This window comes from Pyrgilauda ruficollis, unplaced genomic scaffold (genome assembly GCF_017590135.1).
Source record: "Pyrgilauda ruficollis isolate IOZ18807 unplaced genomic scaffold, ASM1759013v1 scaffold70, whole genome shotgun sequence".
Classification (NCBI taxonomy): Eukaryota; Metazoa; Chordata; class Aves; order Passeriformes; family Passeridae; genus Pyrgilauda; species Pyrgilauda ruficollis.
This window is the reverse complement of record NW_024528822.1, coordinates 709,605-735,576: the sequence shown is the minus strand read 5'-3', so window position 1 is coordinate 735,576 and position 25,972 is coordinate 709,605. Positions and strand designations below refer to the sequence as shown.

The 25,972-nt window shown below is 35.2% G+C and overlaps 1 protein-coding gene across 1 annotated transcript in view; it reads left to right on the top strand.

Annotated features, from left to right (window-relative positions):
• RYR2 (ryanodine receptor 2) overlaps positions 1–25,972 on the top strand; it is a 384,205-nt gene that overhangs the window by 256,425 nt on the left and 101,808 nt on the right. The window contains exons 41-58 of the mRNA XM_041485449.1: positions 113–386; positions 2,956–3,070; positions 3,658–3,790; positions 4,932–5,035; positions 6,431–6,566; positions 7,244–7,430; positions 7,904–8,009; positions 9,202–9,322; positions 10,604–10,773; positions 12,455–12,675; positions 14,006–14,096; positions 16,602–16,742; positions 17,453–17,616; positions 19,602–19,680; positions 20,320–20,409; positions 21,494–21,631; positions 22,455–22,532; positions 24,713–24,788. Coding sequence (XP_041341383.1) covers positions 113–386; positions 2,956–3,070; positions 3,658–3,790; positions 4,932–5,035; positions 6,431–6,566; positions 7,244–7,430; positions 7,904–8,009; positions 9,202–9,322; positions 10,604–10,773; positions 12,455–12,675; positions 14,006–14,096; positions 16,602–16,742; positions 17,453–17,616; positions 19,602–19,680; positions 20,320–20,409; positions 21,494–21,631; positions 22,455–22,532; positions 24,713–24,788 — 2,424 coding nt within the window. The remainder of the gene's footprint in view (positions 1–112; positions 387–2,955; positions 3,071–3,657; positions 3,791–4,931; positions 5,036–6,430; positions 6,567–7,243; positions 7,431–7,903; positions 8,010–9,201; positions 9,323–10,603; positions 10,774–12,454; positions 12,676–14,005; positions 14,097–16,601; positions 16,743–17,452; positions 17,617–19,601; positions 19,681–20,319; positions 20,410–21,493; positions 21,632–22,454; positions 22,533–24,712; positions 24,789–25,972) is intronic.

Genomic DNA, 25,972 nt, shown 5'->3' with positions numbered 1-25,972 from the left:
TCTTAGGAATTAAATTAATTCTAATTCATGTTGCATAGTGGGTTCTGAGGGACTAGCAGTAGGGAGATGAGCAATTAATGGTAATTCTATGATTTATTTATTTTCTTCACAGCTACTCTGCAGCAGTTGATTTCAGACACGATGGTGCGTTGGGCCCAGGAGTCAGTGATAGAAGACCCGGAGTTAGTGAGGGCCATGTTTGTGCTGCTGCATCGCCAGTATGATGGTATTGGTGGTCTGGTTCGAGCCCTACCCAAGACCTACACCATAAATAGCGTGTCTGTGGAAGACACCATCAATCTTCTGGCATCCCTTGGCCAAATCCGCTCCTTGCTTAGTGTCAGAATGGGGAAGGAAGAGGAGAAGCTTATGATTCGTGGATTAGGGTGAATAACTGGAGTAACTTCTCTTTATTTACCAATTTTATTTTGTTGTTTGCTGTATGGTTGTGGCCAAGGTTGTACATGAAGTTTGTATCTGAATATGGGTGTAAATACAGACACTGCTCTCAGTTGTACAGTATCCTCAGTAGTAAAATAAAGCCTTTGAAGCATTATAGGTATCATATAGGGGGAGAAACAGTTGACATCTGTAAGTTGAAAATATGTATGTAATATTTTATGACATCAGAACCTGTCTTATTACTACATTTTAAATAGCATGGTTGTGAAGAATCCTGTCAAGAATACTATCCATTTCTATGAGTGCACTGATTATTGGCTCTTGACACATAGGATTTCCTGCAGCACTCAGCTAATGGAGTTGTGCCTACCCATGTCTGCAATATGCCATTGTTTTTATTGCACTAAGTGTAGATAGTGTGTTTGAGCTGGTAAGTAGTTCACACACTGTTATCTTCCTAATGATATGATTAATAATAGTGAAGTATAGGCTAATAAAGATGTCAGTTGGAGGAAACAATAAAGCAAACATGATACTCTCTAGCAGGAAAGAGGTTAGTTGGTTATTTTCTGTCATGTTTTTCAAAGAGATGTCTTTTGATTGTAAGCATCAGCTGTGATCTACTGAAAATCTCCAGTCAGCAAGAGCAATGAGAATGAAAGACAGCATTATATAAAGAATGCCAGGAATCCAAACAGAAGCAAAGCTTTTGTTGTGCAAAATACTTTTTTTTTTTTTTTTAGCTGACTGAAAACCTCAAATATCCAAATAATGTCTGTACATAATTTTGTATTGTCATTATAAACAATGCCTGCTTCTCAGGTTACCAGCAGGTCTCATCAGTATTTCATGGCTCCTGAAGTCTTTGGCATACTCATGGTAAGGCTTTGCCAAAAGGCAGAGTCTGGCTCTGTCAAGAGACATGAAGTACTGGCATTTTCAAATCTACCTTTTTATACAGATTGAAAATGTTTGATTTCACTCCAGTTTAGGAAGTCTAAAATGAGTGAGTGATTGCTAGATTTGGTTTTCAAGTCATGTTCTGTGTTTAGTTCTTATACATTTTTTCCCTCAACATTTTCTACTGTGAATTAAGAACCAAGATTTTCTGAACATACTGAATGTTATTGGGCTTTTTGCTGATACGTGAAAGTCTGGTGCAACTCTAGCCACTGTTCTCACTGCCTCTTCCTGTCACCATTCTTGGTAGTCTCTATGACATCTTGTTTAACTTGTAAGTTACCCAGCTGTGGTATTTGTACCTTTTATAGACTAAACTGAGCTCCAACACCTTTTCAGAAATGCCATTTTTTTTTGCTGTGAGTGGTATTCCTTTCTTTCAGCTGAGAAATTGAAGTGTTACTTATTGCTGCTTTAAAACTCAGTTTCCTCAGAAATGCTGTTAAATTTTTTTCCCTAAGCATGACATTTTATAATACAGTTCGCAGTTAAAGAGAACACTGAAAATGGATGTGATTTGCAAGTAGGGCAATGCTGCTGGCCAGCCCTTGAAGTGACATTTTGACATTCTGTACTGCTTTCTGTAAAAGAAAGCTGCTGCAGATAACCAGGAGTTTAGAATGTCTTGGAAGATTGATACCATTGAGGTCTTTTTTCAAGCCTGAAGCATTAGTGCAGAAAGGAGATGAGACAGCTTTTGGAGGCATCATTACTGATAGGAAATTCAGTTTTAGGGAAAAAATTACTGGGAGTCAAAAACTCAGTGTCAAATAGTCTTCTTCACATCTCATCTTTTAAAAGGCTGAATTTTCCCTGCCTAAGAGAAGGAGTTTTAGGTCAGGAGGAAAAAAACTCAAAACTGTTTAAAACATACAGTGAAATTTGAGCAGTTGCCAACAGTTCCACAGTTATTTATGGGTTGTATTGATTTCAAGACTAATTATATTTTGTAGAAATTTAATTACTCTTTAAACTAGACTTTTTATTGGATATACCATGTCTAATAAAATATTGGCATTATGATCTTAAAGGCTGATTTTAAGTATGAAAATCTGTTCTGATGAAATATGCAGAAGAGTTTTGCTGAACAGTAAATCATGAATCATTGCGCAGCTTCTGGTTTTGACACTTAGAAGATAGCTGGATACCTCTTTCCCCTAGGATTTTTTTATTGCTTTTGATGTCAGATAGGAAATGTCTCCACATTTTAATAATCTAAAAGGCATTTTGTGTCAAAAACTATTGCATGATTGAATTTGAAATATAAAATAATATAGCAGTTTTGATGATGTTCTTGTCAGAACATAGTTTTAGATCTGAACGGAATTTCTAATGAGAGTAGAAGATTCTTCTAGTCCAGTGTAATTAAGGGGTAATTAGTGCGCTAACTGCAATATGGGAAAACAAAGGTCACATTCTTCCACAATATGCATAGAAAAATAGACAGGAGAGATTGAAACTCAATGGGAAAAGTCCCTGAGATAATTTTTTACTTCAGGAGGTAGTGAAGAATTGCACAGTAAATCGGCTTTGCAAATAACATAATAGGTAAACTACTGGTCCATAACATTTTTTTATTTTGTTTTCCTGTAGAGACATCATGAATAATAAAGTATTTTACCAACATCCAAATCTAATGAGAGCTTTAGGCATGCATGAAACTGTCATGGAAGTGATGGTGAATGTGCTGGGTGGAGGAGAATCCAAGGTAAAGCATTTCACTGCTAGAAGGCAGAGAGTTCACGATAGAGCTGTTCAAAGCTTTTTCCTATAAAGCACTGAGCTATCACTGGAGGTACTGGGATCATAACCTTTTACTAATTTCCATTAACATAATAGTTGCTTAAGTTTTTAGAAGAATCTGTCCTTCCATTCCCGAGGAAGGTATTATTAACAGTGCAATTCTAGATGCTTTAAAGAAAAAACTGTAGCACTTTCTGTTTATTATGTTTTAAAGGGGAGATCTTTTTATCAACTAATTAAAAAAAACCTCAGTATTACTCTATGAAACTGAGTATACACCTTTTTTCATGTTTGAATCTAGAACCTATGGAATCCTGTGGGTGATTCCAGCTTTAGTTTTTAACCTTGATCTTTGAAGCTTAAGGTTTTACTAACTGCCTGGGAAAGTCCTGTTGATTCCAGTGAGAAACCTAAGCAGTTAATTTCCTTGAGGGGCAATGAGTACACCACCTACATATTAGTATGTTAGAAGGCTTTATATAAAATGATCCTTTGCATGTTGTATGTCTGTATTAGAATTTGAACATCAGTCTGTTTTTATTTGGTTCTTAGGAAATCACTTTCCCAAAGATGGTGGCAAACTGCTGTCGTTTTCTATGTTATTTTTGCCGCATCAGCAGGCAGAATCAAAAAGCTATGTTTGATCATCTTAGCTATTTATTGGAAAACAGCAGTGTTGGCCTCGGTAAGTATTAAAACAAAATTTAAAATTTCTTGCTGATTTATATATGAAACCACCCGTATCTTTCTTCATCCCTCTATTTACTGACTGTGTATTGAAATTTTTGTATTTCCGGTGCAAAATGTCTTCATTAACTGTATTGCTTGCTCTAAACAACTTCCCTGACAGTAGCATTAAGTTGAGCTAATTTAGTACACTTTGTTGTATATGCCTGAACATTCAGAGAGACTTAGTGGTTAGTTGCTCATGTTCAGGAACAGAATATATTCCTGTTTTTACAAAGAGAATCATTGATAAGTTTTGGCAGCATTTCATTAAGGCTTACCTCTCACTGCTCAAGCTTGCACCCCTACACTTTTTTCTGTGTACTGGTCAGTATACAGCTATGGCAGCGGGAGAAACACAGAGCTCATTTGCTTGATTAGAAGCATGATTTGATGCCCAGAAATGAACCTTGAAACTTTCTTAAAATATTTCCTTTCCTTTACTCGCCTGAAGTGTTGTAGAGGAAATATATTTATCCTTATTTAATTTAGTAGTTGAAATTGACAATATATATGTATTTAGGACTCATGGTAATTTTTAAAATGATCACAAATGTATTAAGGCATAGAACAGAAGTGTAAACTCGAAATGTTTTTGAAGAGAAAGAGCCCAAATCAAATGTGTTTGGAGAGTCAATATGAAAACCTTAGATTTTTCTAATGCTATATTTACTGCCATTTAAAAAAATACAAAATTTATAATCTCCTATTTCAAGGTGTAAATATATTTTCTATTTCAGTGGATTTGGTGGCATGTCCATGTATTAGACATAAAATAATTACTGCATTTTCCTCAAAACAGAGTTTTTTCAGTTAGGAAAATGAGAATGAGATCTTAAAGTATATGATGGGAAGAGGAATGTGCAAGACAAGCTGTTTTTAGCTTGAACATTCATATTGTATTTTCATTTCATATCAGTGTCAAATTTCATGCAAGTGCGTGATGATGTATTATAAAGTCAGATGTATAAATTATATGTTTATAATCATGTCCTAACTAATGACAAAATGTTACATCTTATTAAAAAAAGTTAATGCATTTCCTGTGAATTTGTTGGGGTTTATTAAATTGGTGTTAAAACTAAATATTATTTTAACAGCCTCTCCTTCTATGCGAGGGTCAACTCCTTTAGATGTTGCCGCAGCGTCTGTAATGGATAACAATGAACTTGCTCTGGCTTTAAGGGAGCCTGATCTGGAGAAGGTTGGTAGCTTCTTCATCAAGCATTTTTTCCCCTGTGGAGAGGAGAAGATACTAATTTCTTGGAGTAAACAAAATCCAAGATTATATGGGAGTTTCTGGTACTTTTCAGGGAAAGATTGAGAACCTGGTTGGTTGTTTTTTCTGCTTGTGGTCTGAGGAGTTGAACAGAGCTTTTGCAGTGATTACACACACAGTTGTAGCCAAAAAGAATTGCTTCAAGGGAGACTCTTAATTTTGCAGTAGTGGAGTCCATATCCAACAAAACTTGATTGCTACAGTCTTTGTTTTTCTTTTGAATGGTGATACGCAGTGGCTGACATGAGGTAATAAAGGTTACTAGGAGCTTTGTGGCAACTTGTTACAATATATGACAAATTTTCATAGAGATATCTGTCTACATCTGTTGTATTTCCCCCTGACATTTAAACCTGTTTCAGAAAAGTTGAAGAAATTTGGATTAATTACGCTAAAGAATAAAACACTCAAGACAATCTGTGACAATTGTGTATTATGTCTAAATTGTTGCTGCAAGGAGGAATAGAATAATAGTTACTCTCTCAGTAGTGGATAAGAAAAGCAGATTAAGTAATGGAAAGATAGATTCAAGGTAGACATTAAAAACTTTAAGAAAAGGCAGAGGAATTGCAATATCCAATTTCTTTTTGAAGATTCATATTCTGGAGATGATGTAATCTTCCTAGGAAAACATCTGTCAGGAATAATAAAAGTGCAGATGTTCCTTACTTGGAATAGTAGGATGGACCATGTGTATTTAAAAGGACATTTTCAGTCTTAGCACTCTTATAAGTGCTCAGAAAGAAGATGCTGTCCAAACTGGCTAAAGGCTGTGCTTACATTTCTTACAGTTCAGAAAGGAAAGGGCCAACTGAAAACTACTACTGAGCATATAGTCCTGAGTTACAGGGAGTGTAATTCCTGCTGTAAGTACAGCTGTGCATATAAAAAAAGAAAGGAAAAAAAAAGAAAGTGAAAATGAATGGTGAAAATAAAAGTATGGACCTTTTATTCTTTATGAAAGAAAAGATATGTTTTTGATTATGGATGGTGTGTGGTTGATGGATATCGCAAAATTGACTAATTTGTAATGCTCAGAGTTGCAAGAGAAATGAGATAACAGGTAGAGAAGCATATTCTAGACAGACAAATGATGGAATTGAGATAAGTAGGTCGTGCAGTTCGTGGCAGGAGTAGGAAAAGGCTGGCAAAGTGAACCAAGAAAGAGGGTGCTCTTCAGATTTGCCCAGAGTATGACACGGTTTTGTCAGGGAAAAGAGCTTGAGGATACCATATCCTGACTATATATGAGGAGGCCTCCCTTTGAAGTTGCACTTCTCTTTCACATTTAATATCTTTTTCATCCAACTTTGCTTTTAGGTGGTTCGCTACTTGGCTGGATGTGGGTTGCAGAGTTGTCCTTTGCTGATTTGTAAAGGCTACCCGGACATCGGATGGAATCCAGTTGAAGGAGAAAGATATTTGGATTTTCTTCGTTTTGCTGTTTTTTGCAATGGTAGAGTAGAAGCCTAAACATTTTATAACTTCCTCCAATATCTAAATAAGTTTGTAATTTTAAATGGTAAGACAAGCTAACTTGGTAAGTTACTGTGAATTAAAAGAACCTGCAGAAAGAGTAGAATTATTCAAGACACACTAACTTATATGACTTTTGAAATGGGCATCTAGGGTGCTGTGAACCTGTGCCCCATTTTTTGGATCCAGCTTTGGTTTTTGAAATGCCCATGTCTCCTTTGGAAGTAGAGCAGAGATTCCTAAATCTTTTTGTGATAAATTCATGGTAGATACAGAGCCAAAGCCCTATCTTTTTATGAAGATGTAGGTAGTCCAGTTTTAGCGTCCAAGTAATTATATTGGTCCCCTCATTAACCCTTGCACTTGACTGAGTCTTTACTAAAATTCAGTAGTTTCAGTGGTGCTTTAAACATCCTTTACTACATAGTTAATTCCTAGGGCCTAATTCATTTTGAATTAAATCTTATTTTATTTCGTACTTTTTTTTCATTTCATTACAGTAATAGAGGTGTATGTGTGTTTATGTAACTCTGTTGTGATATTTAAACTGTTTTGTAGTAAAAAGCATTCTGCTCTTTTTTGTACCTTTTTTCCTGATTATATTTCAGAACTCTTTTTGATATAATCTTGTATCTTGATATTTGTTCTGTGTGGTAGGAGAGAGTGTGGAGGAGAACGCTAATGTTGTAGTCAGACTGCTTATTCGCCGACCTGAGTGTTTTGGTCCTGCTCTAAGAGGAGAAGGAGGTAATGGGCTGCTTGCTGCCATGGAGGAGGCAATACAAATATCAGAAGATCGAACAAGAGATGGACCTTCCCCAAGTAATGGATCTAGCAAAACCCTGTAGGTGCAGCAGAATTGCTTACATTGCCATCATATTTATTTGTCTTGTGATCTTAGATGTGAAATTACTTTTTTGTTTTAACACGTGAATTACCAGTTTGTTCTTCTGTGTATTCTGTGCTGGAGAGAGATTTATCTTTTGCTAAACAGTGCTTCCTCTGCACTATTAATTTAAGTAACTCTCTCTAAATATTAAGACATCTCTAGAATTCTGTTTGTTCTTTTTCATTCCATGAAGAGTCAGTCCATTGATAGAAAATGAGACAGATAAATGGTGCCAGTGGTTACAATGGAGATGTTGCTGCAATCTTTTAGGGACAAAATACATTTTGTCTTAGTCTGCTGTGAGTCCATTTGTTAACAGAAGCCACTCTCTGTAAGCTGTTACACCTATGAGATGATTTTCTTTATTACTCTTGTTAAAAAGTTCTTTTTTTCTTAAATCTTTTGTTTGTTGTGACATCTAATTACAGTGAAATAGAAGAGCAAGAAGATGACACTATTCACATGGGAAATGCAATCATGACCTTTTATGCTGCCTTGATTGATCTCTTAGGACGTTGTGCCCCTGAAATGCATGTAAGTTTTATGTTCTTCATACACTGGAAGGTAAAGGCGTACTTGTTTTACAGGTTACAGGTTTGCCATTCATTTTTTTCTCCGCATCATGCTATCAGGTATTAAAGCAGTGGTATGGCCACAGAGTATCTTAGTGGACATAATGTCCTGTTCTATTGATTGGCAAGGTGGAAAAGATCCTCAGAAGCTCTTCTTTTTAAAGGAATTATTCCATTGCTGCTTCTTTTTTTTTTTTTTTTTTTTTGACTGTCCATTGTGACAATAAAATTCCTCAAATGTCCCTATTTGGTGGAATGGTGTAGAGTGATGTATTCTTTATGAACTAAAGTTTTATTCTTCATATATTTATTTTAAACAGACTTTTAAAGTTGCATGTAAATGTAAATATTATAGGGCATTTTTTTAAAATGTAGGGATAAGCATTGTACTTGGACATACACATAAATATCTCAAAATCTATTCACACTGAACAAACCGCAAAGAAAAGATGTCACTATTTCAGGCATTAGATACAAAGAATAGAAACACCATGAAAACTTTATCTCTTATTATGTTACAGATTGAAACTATTTGAAAATATTTGTTGTTTATGATTCAATATACATTATTATTCTTCAGAAATTTAGTTATACATAGTTCCTCATTTCACCCTGGAATGTGCCCTAATTAATATACATTAGTATAGATCAGTATCAGATTTGTGCAGGGATTGATAACTTGAGAGAGGAGAGATATATGTATTAATAAGGTCAGTGTATGAATACCTGTTTCGTTTGAATAAAAAAATGGTCTTGATCTCTCCCTGTCTTGCTGCCTTTTTAAAAAAAAAAAAAAACAAAACAAACAATTGAGATACTTTAAAGTGTCTTATTTGACCAGGACAAAACCCTAATTTTTTCCATCTGAAAATCTGGTTTTGTTGTCCTCCCCACCCCTCCCACCATATGCTGCTACATTGTAAGGCTTTGTTCACCAGCTTTACCTAATTTCTTTCTGAAAATGAACTTATTTTTATTTAATAAGTAAACATGTAGATTTTTAGACTTTGTACATTTGCATCCAAACTACAGCAAATCGATGCAGATTGCGTGAAATTTACATTGCTAATTATAATGTAATTTTGGGAGCAGTTATTCTTTTGTATAGAAGATAAAAAGAAGACCTTTCTAATTTTTATTTGTCTTTTTATTAGCTAATTCATGCTGGTAAAGGGGAAGCCATTAGAATCAGATCAATTCTAAGGTCTTTGATTCCACTTGAAGATTTGGTGGGAGTAATCAGTATTGCTTTCCACATGCCAACCATAGCAAAAGGTAAGATTTTGCTACACTTGTTCTCCCATCCTAGTCTTATGATTTGTAATTTATTGACATATTGGCAGTCATACTTTTTTCAGCATTTAAAAAAATTATAGAAGTTCAACTATTTATTGTGAGAATTAAAAGACAGATCATGTGTATCTCACACATGTTTCAAAAATCGTTCTGCATGTTGTAGTCATCAATTCTGTGTGCTCCTAAATCACTGATAGAAATCCTGTTAAATTGAACTATGAAAAACTATTACAACTTTAAAAAGAATTTCTAAAATGCATGCTTTCTGATTTTAGAACTATTTTAAAATACTGCAGTCTCATTTCTGAATAACATAATCCTTAGCTCTTGCTGTTCTAACCCTATCAATTGCTTCTGGCAGATCTCACTAAGACACCAGAGTTGTTCTCCAGCAACTATGGTGAAGAGATAGGTGTGACATACATAGGCAAATGCATTTCTTTGTTTTTCCTGCCTACATAAAGTTGATTGCAATAGTGGGAGCTATGTGAGCACCTATATAAAAGGGAAAGGGATTGCCTCTGCTTTTTTGTGGGTCTGGAGAGAAAACATTATAAATGCAACCTGTATTGTTGAGACACTCACAGGAAAAGATTTTTCAATAGGTTACCATAGAAAAGATAAAAAGATCAATAAGTCTGTTTTACTATTACTTATGTTCCAAATAGGGATAGACCTTTAGGTGAAATCTCAGTAGGAATCTGCAGCTCATAGATGCAGAAGTGCTTGTTTCCTTTCCAAAATGAAAGTACTAAAGTTTTAAAATATTTCAATGAAATCTCATTGAAATTTCAATGCATTTCATTTTTAAAGTTTTGAGATAGGTAGGACTTTTTAGCAGATTCTTAATTCTTTGTCACACATTAAAGATATGCTCACCAATACTGCATTTCCAAGAGCTCTGATGCAGTGTTCTTGTAATTTTTACTTTCCATCTGCTTCTGCTGAGAACTAGGTACTTATGTGGGTTAATGATTGTGTTTTAGATACTTAGCATTTAGAATATAAACTGTTAAGAATCTCTTAATATACAAAGCACAAACAGAAAAACATGCAGGGACTTTGAGGTCTCTGGGTAGAATCTGTCTTACGCATTCTTTTTGATTTAACTGCAAATATGTTTCCTTTGTGTAACAAAAATATGGGGAAGATGCCTAGGTGTTAACAGAGATTCAAAAGCTCTGTCAGGTAGCAGCATGACTGCCTAGTCTGCTGATGAAGGAGAACTCTTGTCACTGAAGTCTTATTTCTTCCTTTTAGATGGTACTGTGGTGGAACCTGACATGTCTGCGGGGTTTTGCCCAGATCACAAGGCAGCCATGGTTTTGTTCCTTGACAGGGTCTATGGAATTGAGGACCAGGATTTTCTTCTACACCTTCTTGAAGTTGGCTTTCTGCCAGACCTTCGTGCTGCTGCCTCATTAGATACGGTAAGGGTTTCAGTCTGTTTTTATGTTGCTTCTCTTACCTTATTGAACATTACAGCATTTTTCATCCCTTGAAAAAGTATTTTTTTATGTCTTCACATCTTCTGCATTTCTCGAATGCTGGCTGGACTGCATGTTGCTTCTGAGCTTTGATAATATTTCAAGATGCATCATCCAGTGTAATGCTCACTTTTTAAGAACTTGCACTGATACCCTTATCTACAAAAGATGCAATGCCTTTCCTCAGGAGACTTTCTGAGCTTGTGCTGTGGAATCCAAATCAGATGAGCTCCCAATGAAGCAGCAGAGAAGAAGTGACTGGGAGTCTCTTTCCAGTGATAAACAGAAAGTGTTAATCTCTGTGCATTTGTTAGGGACATCTACACTGTTATTTAGAAAATTACCACATTTCTATTTTAGTTCCTCCTCACTGTTGCTGCTTTTTTTTTTTTCTGTGAGTCTTATTTTTATCTAATTTCTTTCAGCTGTCCTCATCCAGAAAGCTTAGATTTAGAGAGCTGTTATGAGTGCTAAGGCATTAAATTTGGTTTTTCTATTTGACCTTTCATGACAACATTTTTTTCTGAAAGTAATGATGTTATTATTTAGGATCATAGAATCATACAATTGTTAAGGTCAGAAAAGACCTCTGAGACTATGAAGTCCATCTGTCAACCTAGCACCACCACCATGTTCACCATTAAACCTTATCCTCAAGTGCCATATCCACTTTTTGGAATATAAATATTGTTATTTTGAACACTTCCAAAATTATGACTCCACCACTTACCAGGCAGCCTGTTCCAATGCTTGACAACCCTTTCCAGTGAGGAAACTTTTCCTGATATCTCATCTAAGTCTCCCCTTGTGCAACTTGCAACCTTTTCCTTCTGTTCTGTGTCATTACTTGGGAGAAGAGACTGACATGCTGACATGTCACCATGGCCTCCTTTCAGGCAGTTGCAGAGCGTGATAAGGTCTCCTCTGAGCCCCTTTTTCTCCATGCCAAACAGCCCCAGCTCCCTCAGCTGCTCCTCACAGGACTTGTGCTCCAGACCCTTCACCAGCTCCATTGCCCTTCTCTGGACATACTCCCACACCTTGATGTCCTTCTTGCAGTGAGGGGCCCAAAACTGGAGATTGGAGGTGCAGTCACACCAGTGCTGAGTACAGGGGCATGATCACTGGCCTGCTGGCCACACTATGCTGATACAAACCAGGATGCCATCAATCTTCTTGGCCACCTGGGCACAAGTTCATGTGCAGCAGTTGACCAATACCCCCAGGTAATTTTCTGCCAGATTTTTAAGAAAGAGCAGGTGAGGATTTTTAACTTACATTGGCCTTGTTCATAGCAAAAAGATACTGACTTGTATTACCTGATTTTGGAGTGTTCCGTTTAGCAACTATGACATTCTTCAGTATAATCTTGAAAATTATTTTGGTTTTGAATGGCCATATTTACTGTTTCTGTTTTCATTCATTAAAAACAAAGCCATACCTTTCTATGAGACTTGAAAAGCAGCAGAAGAAGGTAGGCATCTAGTTCCAGTAGGTATCATATCCTCATTTCTGTGTTTTGGAAATTTCCCCCTTTATAACTGCAGAACAAAATCAACAATTTCTTTTTATTTGTAACCACACTGATGAGACAAGTCTAATTTCTGTCCTGTTTAATTTATAGGCTGCTTTAAGTGCTACAGATATGGCTTTGGCTCTGAATCGATACCTTTGCACAGCAGTCTTGCCTCTGTTGACGAGATGTGCTCCCCTGTTTGCTGGCACGGAGCACCATGCTTCCCTCATCGATTCCTTATTACACACTGTGTACAGACTCTCCAAGGGATGCTCTCTTACCAAAGCTCAGAGAGATTCTATTGAAGAGTGTTTGTTGTCCATCTGTGGGTAAGAAAATACTCCTGGCTGTACAGGAGTGCTAAGTGATAAAGTAATCTGTGATATTTATAATACAGGAATGCAGAACTATGCCACCAGTAACATAATTAAGACTTTTTTCCCACCGTAAGACGATTGTGATAGTTTTTAAGATACTGCGTTCAATTTGCAGTTTTATTAACTACCACTCATTCCTCAGTTCTCATTCATTCAGTCCTCAATTATTCTGCCATCACCAAATCTTTTATATTAAACCCTTGGTGATTAACTAAGAGAATACAAAAAGAAAAACCTTTGGAATTGTAGAGTTATACAGTATAGACTATTATAGACTGAATTGCCATTTAAATAACAGCTGTGCAGATTTGTGGTTGATATTCAGTAACTTATCTAATTCTGTGTAGAGGTTTGTTTATGGTGTGTTCCATTTGAAATCCTAATCAATGACTAGTATTGTTATGTCTCTACTGAACAGCTTTGTGACTGATTTTGTTTGTGTGTCTGCAGGGTCAAAACCAGTTGGTTATTATCCAATTTTTTATAAATGCACAGGCTCAATTTTGAAAAGCTGACTAGGCAATTATGAATTCAACCTCTAATTACAGTCAGCATTTAGGCTTTCAGTTCATCAGAGGATTTGGTTTGTTTTTTTATTTTTTTTTTAGTATTTCACCCTGACTTTTTTTTTAATAGTATGTGATATGTGCAAGACATTTATATTATAATACTGTAAAAAAAAAAAAAGTGTAAAAATATATTACATTAAATGGTATTTTTATGACCATTTAATATATACATTGCATTGATAGGAACCAATAAAATTTACTAGAATGCTGTTTTTCTGGAGAGCTTTAACATCCATGCCATTCTAAAATACATATTATAACAATTTCTTTTGTCCTTCCAGTTGGTGCCCACTGCCGTGTCTTTTTTAGCACATCTAAAGAGTTAGTGCTCTTACGTCTTCATTAGCTTCTAAGATATTTTAAGAGTCATTGAGATATATTACAAGAAATCAACATTATACCCTTTTTTCGTGAGCATGGTGATCCTAATACACATTATCAAAATTCAGGATTTTTTTTTCCTGGTTTTCTCTGTAGATCAGATGATTTCTTGGCTTCTTTGAAGCATTTGATTTTCAACTTGTTCAGAATATTTTCTTTGGTATACACTTGTTTGCTTTCTTCTGGACCCCTAGTGCCACAAGGAAAATATTATTTTATGCATTTGAAGAGTTTTAGCGGCATAGAGCTGATATGTTGCTTTAATGTATTTATCAATTATTTACATGAAACTGTGCTGGTACACCCTTTTGAAATGGTTTGTCTGCTTTTAGGCAGTTGCGGCCTTCCATGATGCAGCATTTGCTGAGGAGATTAGTGTTTGATGTACCTCTGTTAAATGAACATGCAAAGATGCCTCTCAAGGTAAAAGTAAATATTAGTATTCAATAGCATTATTTATGACAGAAAATATGCATGGAAAAATATTTGCATGGAGAAGATTCTCTGTAATCTTTGTTATGTTATTTCCACTCTGCAGTAATCTAAGACCATAGTTTTTAAGGAAAAATTGTTGGTTTGGGAGAAATTCAGTCTAATTTGCATCCATCCATAAGGCACTATAAAGTCTGGGTCTAATGTTTTCTTCTCATTTAATTATTGCCTGTTTGTTTCAGCCTATGTGAAAGCAGAATTGAAAAATCCTTGGGGGTAGGGCACAGAATCCAGTGCACAGAACATAACAATTTACAGTTTGTATGTGACCTTGCGTTTGCCTCTGCATTGGTTTTCCTTGCTTTTGGGAAAAGGACTCTTTCTGTCTTGGTGGTGCCTGGAAATCTGTTAAGTAATAATGTTTAATAGTAATGTTGCATTTTGTTTTCAGCTCACAAAAGTTTAGCTGTATCTTTTTATTCTGATTCCTAATGCATAAGAAAAGTGAGGATTTTTTTCCTTTTGGAGCTGACACATTCCTTAAAGATTCCTGATGTCATCATCACTTTTAATAAACATTTGCTTCCACACCTTCCCTACTGTTTTTCAGCAGTCCTTTTTAGTGCTTTCCCACAACAGTTTTGCATTGGATACTTTATATTTTCCCATTTAATATATATTTTATGCTTTAAGAGCACATCAGCACATTTGCAACTCTGATGTAAGAAGAGGAATTTAAATTGTTATCTCATAGCCAGGGCGTGCTGCTGAAGTTCTTCTAAGGACTTCATAATTTGGTTATGGCCCCCCCAGAAATCCTCAATCAAACTAAAGATTCTGAAGCAGCCATTCTTTCATGCCTGTGAGAAAAACAGTCAATAATTCAGTATACTGCCCTGAAGGGGACCCTTCTGATGCATTATGGCATTTTATGTGTTGCTAAAACCAAATAGTAACTTGGCACTTCCAGTATGGCTGTAGTGCTTCGGGGTTTGTTTTTTTGAGGGGAGAAGAAACAAGCCCAGCTCCTTGACATCTGTTCATCTAAAATAACAGATTTTGTGATACCAAGGGTCATGACTGCAGTGAGCTGCCCTTGCTGCTGACCTGAACAGTAAGGAAATAATAATTGGGTCCTTTTGGCTAGGCAGGCTTTGCGAGAGTAAGGAGTGAAGCGAGCCATGGTGTTAGCATGGGCAAAGGATTTTGTCCATTGACACCTAAAAGACTAAAACTTCTGAAGAAATTGAACTCTTTATCTGAAGACAGACCTATAACTTTTAAAAGGTTTCACTGACAGTAAACTGATTTCCAGTGATTTAACAAGGGACTCCTACCCATACCTGCTGTGTTTCTGATTTGAAAGTATTGTAGTATTGTAGTGTGCATTCCTTATGGGCTTGTGCTGGCAAGCCAGTTATAGTAATGTAAAGAGGCAGCTGTAAGTTAATCAGACATTTGAAAATGTAATTTTGAATGGGAAGAGAGGAGAAAATGGTGAAGGCAAATGAGAATACAGTGCTATCTACTGTGAAAACATTTGCTGGTTTCTACAGTTAAAAATTGCCTCAGGTTTTAAGCAGCATGCAAATTCAAATTGTGATGATGTTCCTGCATTTCATGTAGTTCAGACATTTTGGAATAGCACTGCTTTGTTTTTATTTCCTCTTAAATAATATTCAGTGCTTCATCAGGGATTTCTCTAAGACTAAACCTATCTTACTCTCTTGAGTAGGTTTAAAAACATATTCATATATATTATTATTAACATGTAGTCCAAAAGCAAACTTGTCTGGCCACTGCGTAATTGAATATACTTTAAAAAAAAATTTTTCAAATATGTTCAGCTCTTAGAGTCCATATTTCAGAGACTCCTGTGGTGCTACATAAATGGTAAAACTTGTCTTTTTACTTCCTATATGCATCTAAGTTCTTTGCATTTTTTCTTTAGTCATCCAACAATTTAAATAGTAGATATATATTTACAGATGATTTAAATATGAAGATATACACACGTACCACATGTATTGTTTTGGGATTTTTTTCCTGATTTGTTGAAAATGTAAGAGAACAGTGCAGTACCAAGATTATATTTTTGGCTATCAAAATCCCCACTTCTATATATCAGATATGTTTTTTTTAAATTTAATTTCTGTCTTTATTTGTGCACATATACACATTTTTGTTATAAATGTCTGCATTTTTCCAACTTAAATTTTATGCAGACTGGAAAAAGGGAAATCCCATCAGCTCTCTACTGACTGTGACTTGCAATATTTTCCAAAAAGCTTTACAAAATGGTGTTGAAACAAAGATGAAAAAACTGCTCATTCTGGATGTGTATGAACCAGTGATTTAAAAAATGTATATTCAACATCGCTTATTGATAAAAGTATAGAAATTTTTCTGGTAGCATCTGTCTAATGTTTGAGTGCCAGAATGGAAGAACCTCAGCAGTTACATTTCTTTTTGCTTTCAAAATATGTTCTGTTTCAGTTGCTGACAAATCATTATGAAAGATGCTGGAAGTATTATTGTTTGCCAAGTGGATGGGGTAGCTTTGGTGCGTCCTCAGAAGAAGAACTTCATTTATCCAGAAAGTTGTTCTGGGGTATTTTTGATGCTTTATCTCAAAAGGTAAGCAATTTTAGTATCCATCTATTACAGTAAAATCCTTAATGTGTAATCGTTTTCTTAAATCTGTAATTTTTACCCAGCTTATAGTAACACTGTATCATGCACTTTGAAGGAAAAAAAAAATACAGGCTTTAGTGAATTTAAGTCTTTCTCTTCTAGCTTCTAATTTAATGTAGGTATAAAATTTTATCTCCTAATTAATAAAATAATAACACTAAAGCCATGCTCTTGAGATGTATCTGTACAGATCTGTATACTTCTCTGTTTAGTAGTTGTACTTATGGCACACTTGAATCAATTCTGTATCAAACAGAAGTTTAATAACATGTCTTGGTATGTATTTATTCATTCTGTGACTATTTTTAACAAACCTGCTTAAAATTTCATGAGTTTAATTCCAAATCTAAGTGTTAAGGAATGTTGTGTGTATTCCTTTGCTGTGCTCTCTTCCTGGCATCTGAAAAATGTTTAGTGTTTCTACTAGTGAAGTCAGCACTTTTCCCATTTACTTGAGCAAGATTAAGATTTCCATCTAGCTTTCTACTTCGGACAGTCAGTTCTCTTTATTTTCAGAACAAAAACTCAGTTTTCACACTTGAGTAAGAGAGCCATTCTCTGGCTGCTTGGTTTCACCTACAGCTGCATCAGTTTCACTGGTGATGTTGAGGGTTCCCATTCACTCCTCACTTTGTCCCCTGTATGTTCCACAGAAGTATGAACAAGAACTCTTCAAATTGGCTCTGCCTTGTCTGAGTGCAGTTGCAGGGGCCTTACCTCCAGATTATATGGAATCGAATTATGTCAATATGATGGAAAAACAGTCTTCAATGGATTCAGATGGGAACTTTAATCCTCAACCTGTTGATACCTCAAAGTAAGGAATTACTTTGTTGCATCTGGGGTTTTTTTTGATCATGAATGTGTAAAAGGGGGGGCGTCTCTTGTTTGGTGTGATGTGAATTTAAAGCTTCTCGTCTGAATGTTTACTTTATAGATAAAATGGAGATCTTAATACTTTTATTTATGTATTTATTTTAAATCAAGTAAAGCAATAACTAGCAAGTTGCATCATAAATTTCTTGGTCAACTTAGAATATTTTTAATGCATTTTTAACCAGGAGATAGAACTATCCAGTTGTCTTTACATGTTTGCTGCAAACAAACCAGCATGCTCTTAGAAGCTGAATAAGTAGATGTGTGCATCATCCCTGTCATTATTAACATATGTCAAGACACTAATTCCAATTTGTGTGAATGACAGTGTACCTACAGAAAATTGTTTGATTGTGCCTTCGTATAATCTTTTAAAATATGAATAGTGGGATTTAGGCAGATTAAACTTCGTTCTCTCTAGGCAACCAGACTCTGGCCCTGCTTTTTAAAGTATATTAGCCAGAGAAAGCATGTATCTCAATAGAAATATTCTGCTCTGATTTTTGACTACACCAAGTGTGCCATTTCCTTTTGTATAGAATAGTCTTACAGAAGCATGGCTATGCACTATATTTTTAAAAAATTCCTATTGTAAAATGTTTGCTTCACTTGTCCCTGTGAGTTTTCTGCCTGTATTAACATTCAGCACACAGGATGCTGTCAGTACATTGACACCTTCCTTACAGCATGTTTGCACATGTATGCACATCTAAATACTGCAGTAAAAGTCATAATCCAATCTAGAGCATAGAAAGGGCATCAGTTACCATTTAAATTTATTTCTCTAAGGTGTAGTTAAAATATATGAAGGTTTTAAACTCAATTTCTTGAGAATATTATATTATCATGTAATTGAGTATTTATCTGGTGTCATTTCAGAAAAAAATACAGCTAGCTGGAATTGATTTGAAAAAATCAGAAAATGTTACTTGATATTACTGAAATTATATGTCACTTCATTGCTATAGGAGTCAACAGTTCTGTGATGTTTCAAGACAAAGACAGAACTGCTGCTATCATTGTAATGTCTAAATTATCCTACATTCTTTTAACCTGCAAATCCAGCTTTGTGTTGCTTACTAGTGCTGGACCTATTTGTATGAAGATATAGATAATAGGATGTTAGGGTGCTTGTAATTTTATTGCATTTCTGAAATTATTTGAAGTATTATAGTTTTAATAGAGCTCCCCTCAAAATACAATCTTAAATAAAAACCTGCTGACAATGCTAGATGTAAGTTTTCTGACCTTTGTGTGTGTGAGGCTCTTGCAAACTGTTACTCTGACATAATTTGGTTTTACATTTTGGCTTTTTGAAAAACGCTGAAAATCCAGACTTCTATTCCACAGTAGATGGCACTCTAACACTACTGGTGTTGGAATTCTTTATGTTAGGAGGGACGGTATTACTATTTCCTCAGTGATTAAAAGTAGTTATTCCCTTTAATTTGTAGCAATGCTGATGAAGTAAACAACTGATATTTGATAAATATTTTTGGAATATATAAAATAGATAATGTTTCAAAAACTACTGTTAGCACACCTAGTTTATAATGGACATATGCAATAAGTTACTACCATATTTCTGAAACTATATGTTATAGTTATGGCTTTAATACTAAGAAAATACAGGAAAAAAAGCACTCGTGCTTGATCTCATTATTTATTTTCCCCTGCACACATGTGTCAAAGAAATTAAATTCCTACAACAGCTGTGGTTGTCATTCAGTGCCCATGAAATAATTCCAATATCTTCCTTGATTTAATTGGGCCTTGAAGCAAACTGTATGTGAAAAAAAGAGCACAGGAAAGGGTGTGTTATTGCACACACATATTGCATTATTTATTATTTTCAAGTTTTCTTTACAACAAAACCACTAAATTTTAGCTTGTGCGATATAATGCTGATTTTCTTTTCACTTTCAGCATTACGATCCCTGAAAAGCTGGAATATTTCATTAACAAATATGCAGAGCATGCTCATGACAAATGGTCAATGGAAAAGGTAAAATCTACGTTCCTCTTAAAGCAAAAGACTATTTTTTATTGGAATCAATTTAAGCTTTAAAATATTGTCTTCTCAATGTTATTCTTTTTCATGATGTTACAAGTTGGTATGTAGGTAAGATATGGACATGCTATATTCTTGAAATAAATTTGGGGGAAAGTTTCTTAAGTGCATATGGGTATTTCAAAATAGTGTTAAATAATTTCATAATCTTTATTGCTGACTTTTGAGTAAATATACTTGATAATTGTTTAACAGTTTTATGGACCTGAATTTTTTTTTAAATAAATTCTTCATCCTTTTTATTCCTTTGGGCATTTTTTTGTCCAGTGTTAAAAAATACTTCTTCAATTGTAGCACAGTATTCTGCTTTATAAAAATCTTTGAAAGAAAAATGTATTGATATGGTTGCTTTGGTAACTGTTACTTTTGCAAAAAGATGGTATGCTACATGACTCACATCTTAATTTGTAAATAATATAAATGTTGGTTGAGAAAATGCTGAGAAAATAGTAGAAAGGAAACTTTAAGAGAACAGCTCTGCAGAAGCATTATTCAGTTAAGTTCTACCAATAAAAAGGATTTTTCCTAATTTTCTTCATTTCCCCATTTTATCTTTCTTATTGCTGCTTTCAGTTTGCCAATGGATGGACCTATGGTGAAACATTTTCTGAATCTGCAAAAGTGCAACCATTAATGAAACAATATAAATTACTGTCTGAAAAGGTAAGGGGTTTGTTCATGTTTGATCCAGGGTTGCTGAAATGTCGTTGAAAATATTGCCTTGTCTTTTCATCGTTTTAAGAAAAAAAATACTTACACTATGTCAGCTGATGTGTGGTTGTTGCCTTCCTCAAAATCCTGAAAAGATATAGAAGGGTTTTATTGTATAATAAATAGGCCACTCAAACTTTTTCTCCCAGAGCTGAATCTACATGGCATAACTACAGTGAAACCCAAATGTGATATTGCCACTATATTTTTGCAGTAAGGTCATAGAGGAATGCCGTCTTGCTTAGTGAAGACTTAGGTTTAGGCTTTGTCTGATCTCCATCAGAAAACCACATCATCTGAGAACTTGATAATAATGAAGCAATACTGAAGGAACTGGGTTTTTTCAGCTCAAAGAAGAGAAAGTTGCTGGAGATATGGTTTTGGTTTCCTGGTTCCTAAACATTAGTTACAGAGAAGATGGATGGATGTATTGTCTTCACAGAGTGCACAGTGACAGGACAAGAGGCAATGGCTGTAATCTTTTTAGCAGAAATGCTTTCTAAAACTTCTTCTTATCTTGACAGCTTAAATGTTGAAATAACTTGCCCAAAGAGGTGGTGAAATGACCTGTATGTTGAAGGCATAACACAGCAAGACATAGATAACCTAATCTTGATAGCCCTGTTAGGTACCTTATCTGACCTCAACAGAAGGTAGAGGCAGAAGATGTTCTCTTTCAAGACAGACTTTTTAATGATTCTATGCTTATGTGTTTTGGTTCATGTGGCAGATAAAACACTGCGTTACTCCTGATAATTTCTGCTCCACCCTTGATTCCATGCTATTAACACAGTTTTGCCTGAGATCATCAGCTTCCTGTAGGGCCAGAATTCTTCTCCCCACCTCTGGAATGATAAATAAACTTTTTAACATCTATATGATTTATTTGCATAATTTCAATAACCCTGAGCCATAATGGTTGAATTCAGCACATTTCTTTGCATCTCAGTATGATCAGGAAAAAGTCCAATAGTTGCTTTTTGCTCTGTACAGCTATATAATAAACAAGTTAATTCTTGCATGTACATTCTTCTAGGAGAAAGAAATTTATCGGTGGCCAATCAAAGAATCACTCAAAACCATGTTGGCATGGGGATGGCGAATTGAAAGAACACGGGAAGGAGATTCCATGGCACTGTATAATCGGACGCGTCGCATATCTCAAACCAGTCAAGTGAGCCACTTTGCTAAAGACTTTGTGTTATTCTCTAATAATAACTCCCTTTTGAAAGGAAGCCTTTGAACTTTTAGGGCTCTGTATGCTCATATACATGCATGTGAAAGAAAAGCCTGGACAGTGTTCTTTTTAAAGCAGGAGGTACCTGTTACTGCATAATCCATACAGGAAAGCCTGTCAATGCCTCTATTCTAGCCATACTCCTTGTGTCAGTGGCTTGTCATCCGGGGAACCTCTGTCACTTTTTAATCCTCCTTTGACCATTTGAGTCAGTGTAATGAGCAAACCTCTGACAAATTTATACAGTAAAAACAAAGAATAAAAAAATGGTGATATTTTCTGGGTTGGGAGGAGGAACAGAAGGTAAAAGATAACTATTTATAGGCTCTAGTCTTAAATGTAGAAATAGGGTTAAAAAGCTAAATTAAAAGTTTTATTTTTGCCTAAATTCACCTTAAACTAGATTATGTGAAATTGCTGAGAAAAAAAAAGAATCTCTAGATAATTCAGAGATTTAATCATAACTCTATCCTTCAAATTCTAAATGAGTTCAAGTGAAATTTGTATTCAAATGAAAGGGATTTATTTCTGATGGCCATCTGTCTTTGGGAACAAACTCTGTTGCCCTTTGCCTAATTCTCACCGAAGTTTACCACCCCTGATATATTTTCAGCTGGGCCACAAAAGATCCTTTTGTTCTCTAGAGATCTACAAGTGACTTTTTCTTTAAATTTCTTAATTACTTTCAGTATCTTGTTAAAGTAACTTCTTCACATTAACTGCTTGTGTAACTCCACTGTTTTGCACATTTGTTGTTCAGATCTCTGTAGATACTGCCCATGGTTACACTCCTCGAGCAATTGACATGAGCAATGTCACCCTCTCCAGAGACTTACATGTAAGTCAGAAACACCTAAAATGCTAGAGCATGGTGCTAGGTTTTGCAGTCTGCTAATTTCCTGTGAGTATAACTGCAATGTAATGTAGGCATGTGTCAAATAGCTTTAAATTAGTTAGCAGGAGTGTTTGTACCAGTCTAGTGATGGCTACATGGTGTTCAAAGCTGACTACAAGTGAGTCCTGAAACACAGGCTTAACTTTGCCCATACCAAGCTTTGCCATAGTGCAAACAAGCAGTGGTAGTAAATTATTTGGCAAACTGTAGAGTATATACTCTACTATACCTCTAAACAAATTCTTGCTTTGAATTGACACTCCTTTCTTTCTGTCTTGCAGTTTCCAGTTTCGTAGCTGTAGTTACGAATTTTAGATTGCTGACTAGCTTTAAAACAATTTTCTGCCAATTAAGCGTCAGTAGATTGCTGATCATTCCAAGGTTCATAAAATTGATAACTGAATACCTGCCTCTACCATTACATTCTTATTTTAAATTGATGACAAAAATTCCTTACAATTATGACATTTAATGTTTGTATAAATTCAGTATAGTTGAAGGACCTTGCAGACTTTGTTTAATGCTCTGGAAACAACTGATGATGTGACCATCATCATGATATTATGATGCAGTAAACCAAGCCCACACAAAAGTAACCATCCTATCACAAGTCACATAGAGAGGGCATTGGAACTTCTGTTAGTCCCTTGCATTTTTTTTTATGCTGTACCCTCTAACTCTTGTCATTACTTGTATTTCCTTTGTAGCCCTTAGCTATAAGGCAGAGCTTGTTTGCTTTATGATTAATTTGCCCTATGAAGAGAGGTCTTCTTTGAAACCAGATCCAGGATCTGTTATTTAAAAGTTAAATAAATTTAATTAAAATGCAATTTCAGCTATGAATTGTCCTGATACAGATATTGAGGAAATATCTAAACATGTTAATTATTAATGAGTTTTAAAAATTAACGATGTGTAATTTTGAACATTTTAGAAAATGTTTAATACCTTTCAAGTTGGAGTTCAGGATTAGCTAGCAAAAATCGTGACCATATCTTAAATTGTAAGTCTGCAAAATAATCCTTATTTTGGTCTTAAGTCACCTGGTCACATCCTAGCACCATGAGCAGCTAGATCTTGCTCTAAAAACATCTTCTTAGCGCTCTACTTTGCTAGGTTCTATGAAAACACAGACTGCTGTGCACCCTTTTAAGGTTCTAATTGGGATTATCAAAATACCAGGATCAGAGTGTGCATGACAGACGGCATCTACCATACACAACAGAACTGTATCATCATTTATTCACTGGAAAAAAGTTTAAGAAACAAATTGTCTTGTGGACAGATGAAAAGTTTCTCAATTCATGAGTGTTCTCACAAATAAAGAAAGTAATATTGAGAAATACTTATTACTCAGAATCCTTACTGAGGATGAGAAGGTTTCTGTAGGTTCATGAAAGAAATGTAAAGTGAAATCTGCAGTAAATTCCACCACTCTGTACAATTAGAGAGTACACAACCAGGAGGACTGTAGAGGTGATTTTAAAAAGTTGTTTCATGTTGAAACACTTCCTACTAGGTAGACACTGGAGAGCTTGTCTGTTTTGTTTGGTTTGGGGGTCTAGCTTCTAGTTCAGCAGTGCGAAGAAGTTTGTTTTGTAGGAAAAATATATAGACTAATTCATGCTTTAAAGTGGTCGGTGGTTTTAACAGTGTGATCACACAAATGAGAACAATATCCATGGAGAAGAAGTTGTATCCATGGGTTCATAATTAGTCTGCCACAGCCAGCAATAACAATGTTGATTCAGTGCCTGGCTTGTTGTTCTCTTTCCCTTTAAAGTGCCTTCAGAGGGCTCTTTTTTGCCTTGTTTTCAGAATGAAGTCCCTCATCTGACCCCCCAGTACTATTTCCAGACTGCTCTTTTCTTTGTGGTTCCTTGTTTCCTGCAATAAGAGTTCTTTCTTCAGCACCAGGTTCCTGACTTTTATACCTGTGCTGATTCTACCCAGATTCTCTGCAATATTTTTTCAGTAAAAAATTGTTTCCAGTGAACATTACAGTGTAATTGTATTACACTTCCCAGAGAACAAACATTGTTATTTAATATCAGCCAGAAACTTGTACTTTTCTTAGAGTTATTTGTTGCAACCCACATCACTAATCTCTCCATTTTCCTAAGGCTATGGCTGAGATGATGGCTGAAAACTACCATAACATATGGGCAAAGAAAAAGAAACTGGAGCTTGAAGCAAAAGGTAGTGTTACCTATAGTTCTTTGAAATATTTAAAGTTTTCTGGGACTACCTTAGGTCATGCATTTCAGAAAACATTAAAAAGAAGAAAAAGGTACAGCAAATTTAAATTGACAAAGAAGAAACAGTGAAGTATCTATTCTTGACTGTGATTTTTAGTGTCTGAAAGTTGTTTTATGAAAGTTGTAATAGTACCAGTTGTAACTGTTCTTGTTTAAGTAGTTTAGCAATTCAAATATATCAAGGGAAGGAAACTCAAATTTTGTAAATAAATTTAAGCACATAAATCCATTTTCTTTCTAGCATTAATCTTTCAGACTATTACCCAATGGGCTATGATTTCATTTGTATTGCTTCTTTTATTGCAGGTAGATCTGAAGAGTGCTTACTAAGTACTGCATGTATCATGTGTTGAATTGACAAGTGGAAAAACCTAGAGCTAATACAAGATTCCATATAAAAATTGCATGTGCTTCATGATCTCTGCTTACCTAAATGAATTCTTTTTTCATCTGTTGTGTAACTCACTGTTTTCCCTCTGTGTTAAAAGCATTTCTTTATTTGTAGTAAAGCTGATTTTTTTTTTTATTCGGGTAGCACTGTATTAGTGCATGGAGAAAACAAGTTCTCAGTTGCAAATTATTGAAGCTAGGGTTTGACCTTATCTGAAGGTATCTAGTTGTATATTGTATGCACCAAAGTTGGTCTAAATTTGTAAAATTTCAGAAAAGGTATATCAGCTAAGATTTTATAAAAAAACAAAGTTCTATCTGGAAGTCCCTTTCATAAACACTTTACATTTCCATGCCTTTAATGATATTTCCCCTTAATATAATTTTTTTATTATTCCTTTTCTGTAACACCTTCCTCAGGATAAGTAGCCTCAGGATTGGCCAAGTTTGGGAAGGCTACAGAAAGATGAGATATTTCAATATTTCAACTGCATTTCACAACTTTGAAAGCAGAATTTTGCCTATGAGAAGCACTTCAGTGAGAATACTGTAAAGTGTTTGTTGTGTTGTGCAGTATGGGAAGGCTGGAAGTGGCTGTAGTGATTGAAGGACAGGTTTCTGTTGGAGTGGTTTGGTATGTGAAAAGTAGATGAATTTGTCTGCTGAGCAAAACTTGGCCTTCAAAAATTCTGAGGGTTTTCCTCCAGTATATTCATATGCTAGTCTTTTTATTTT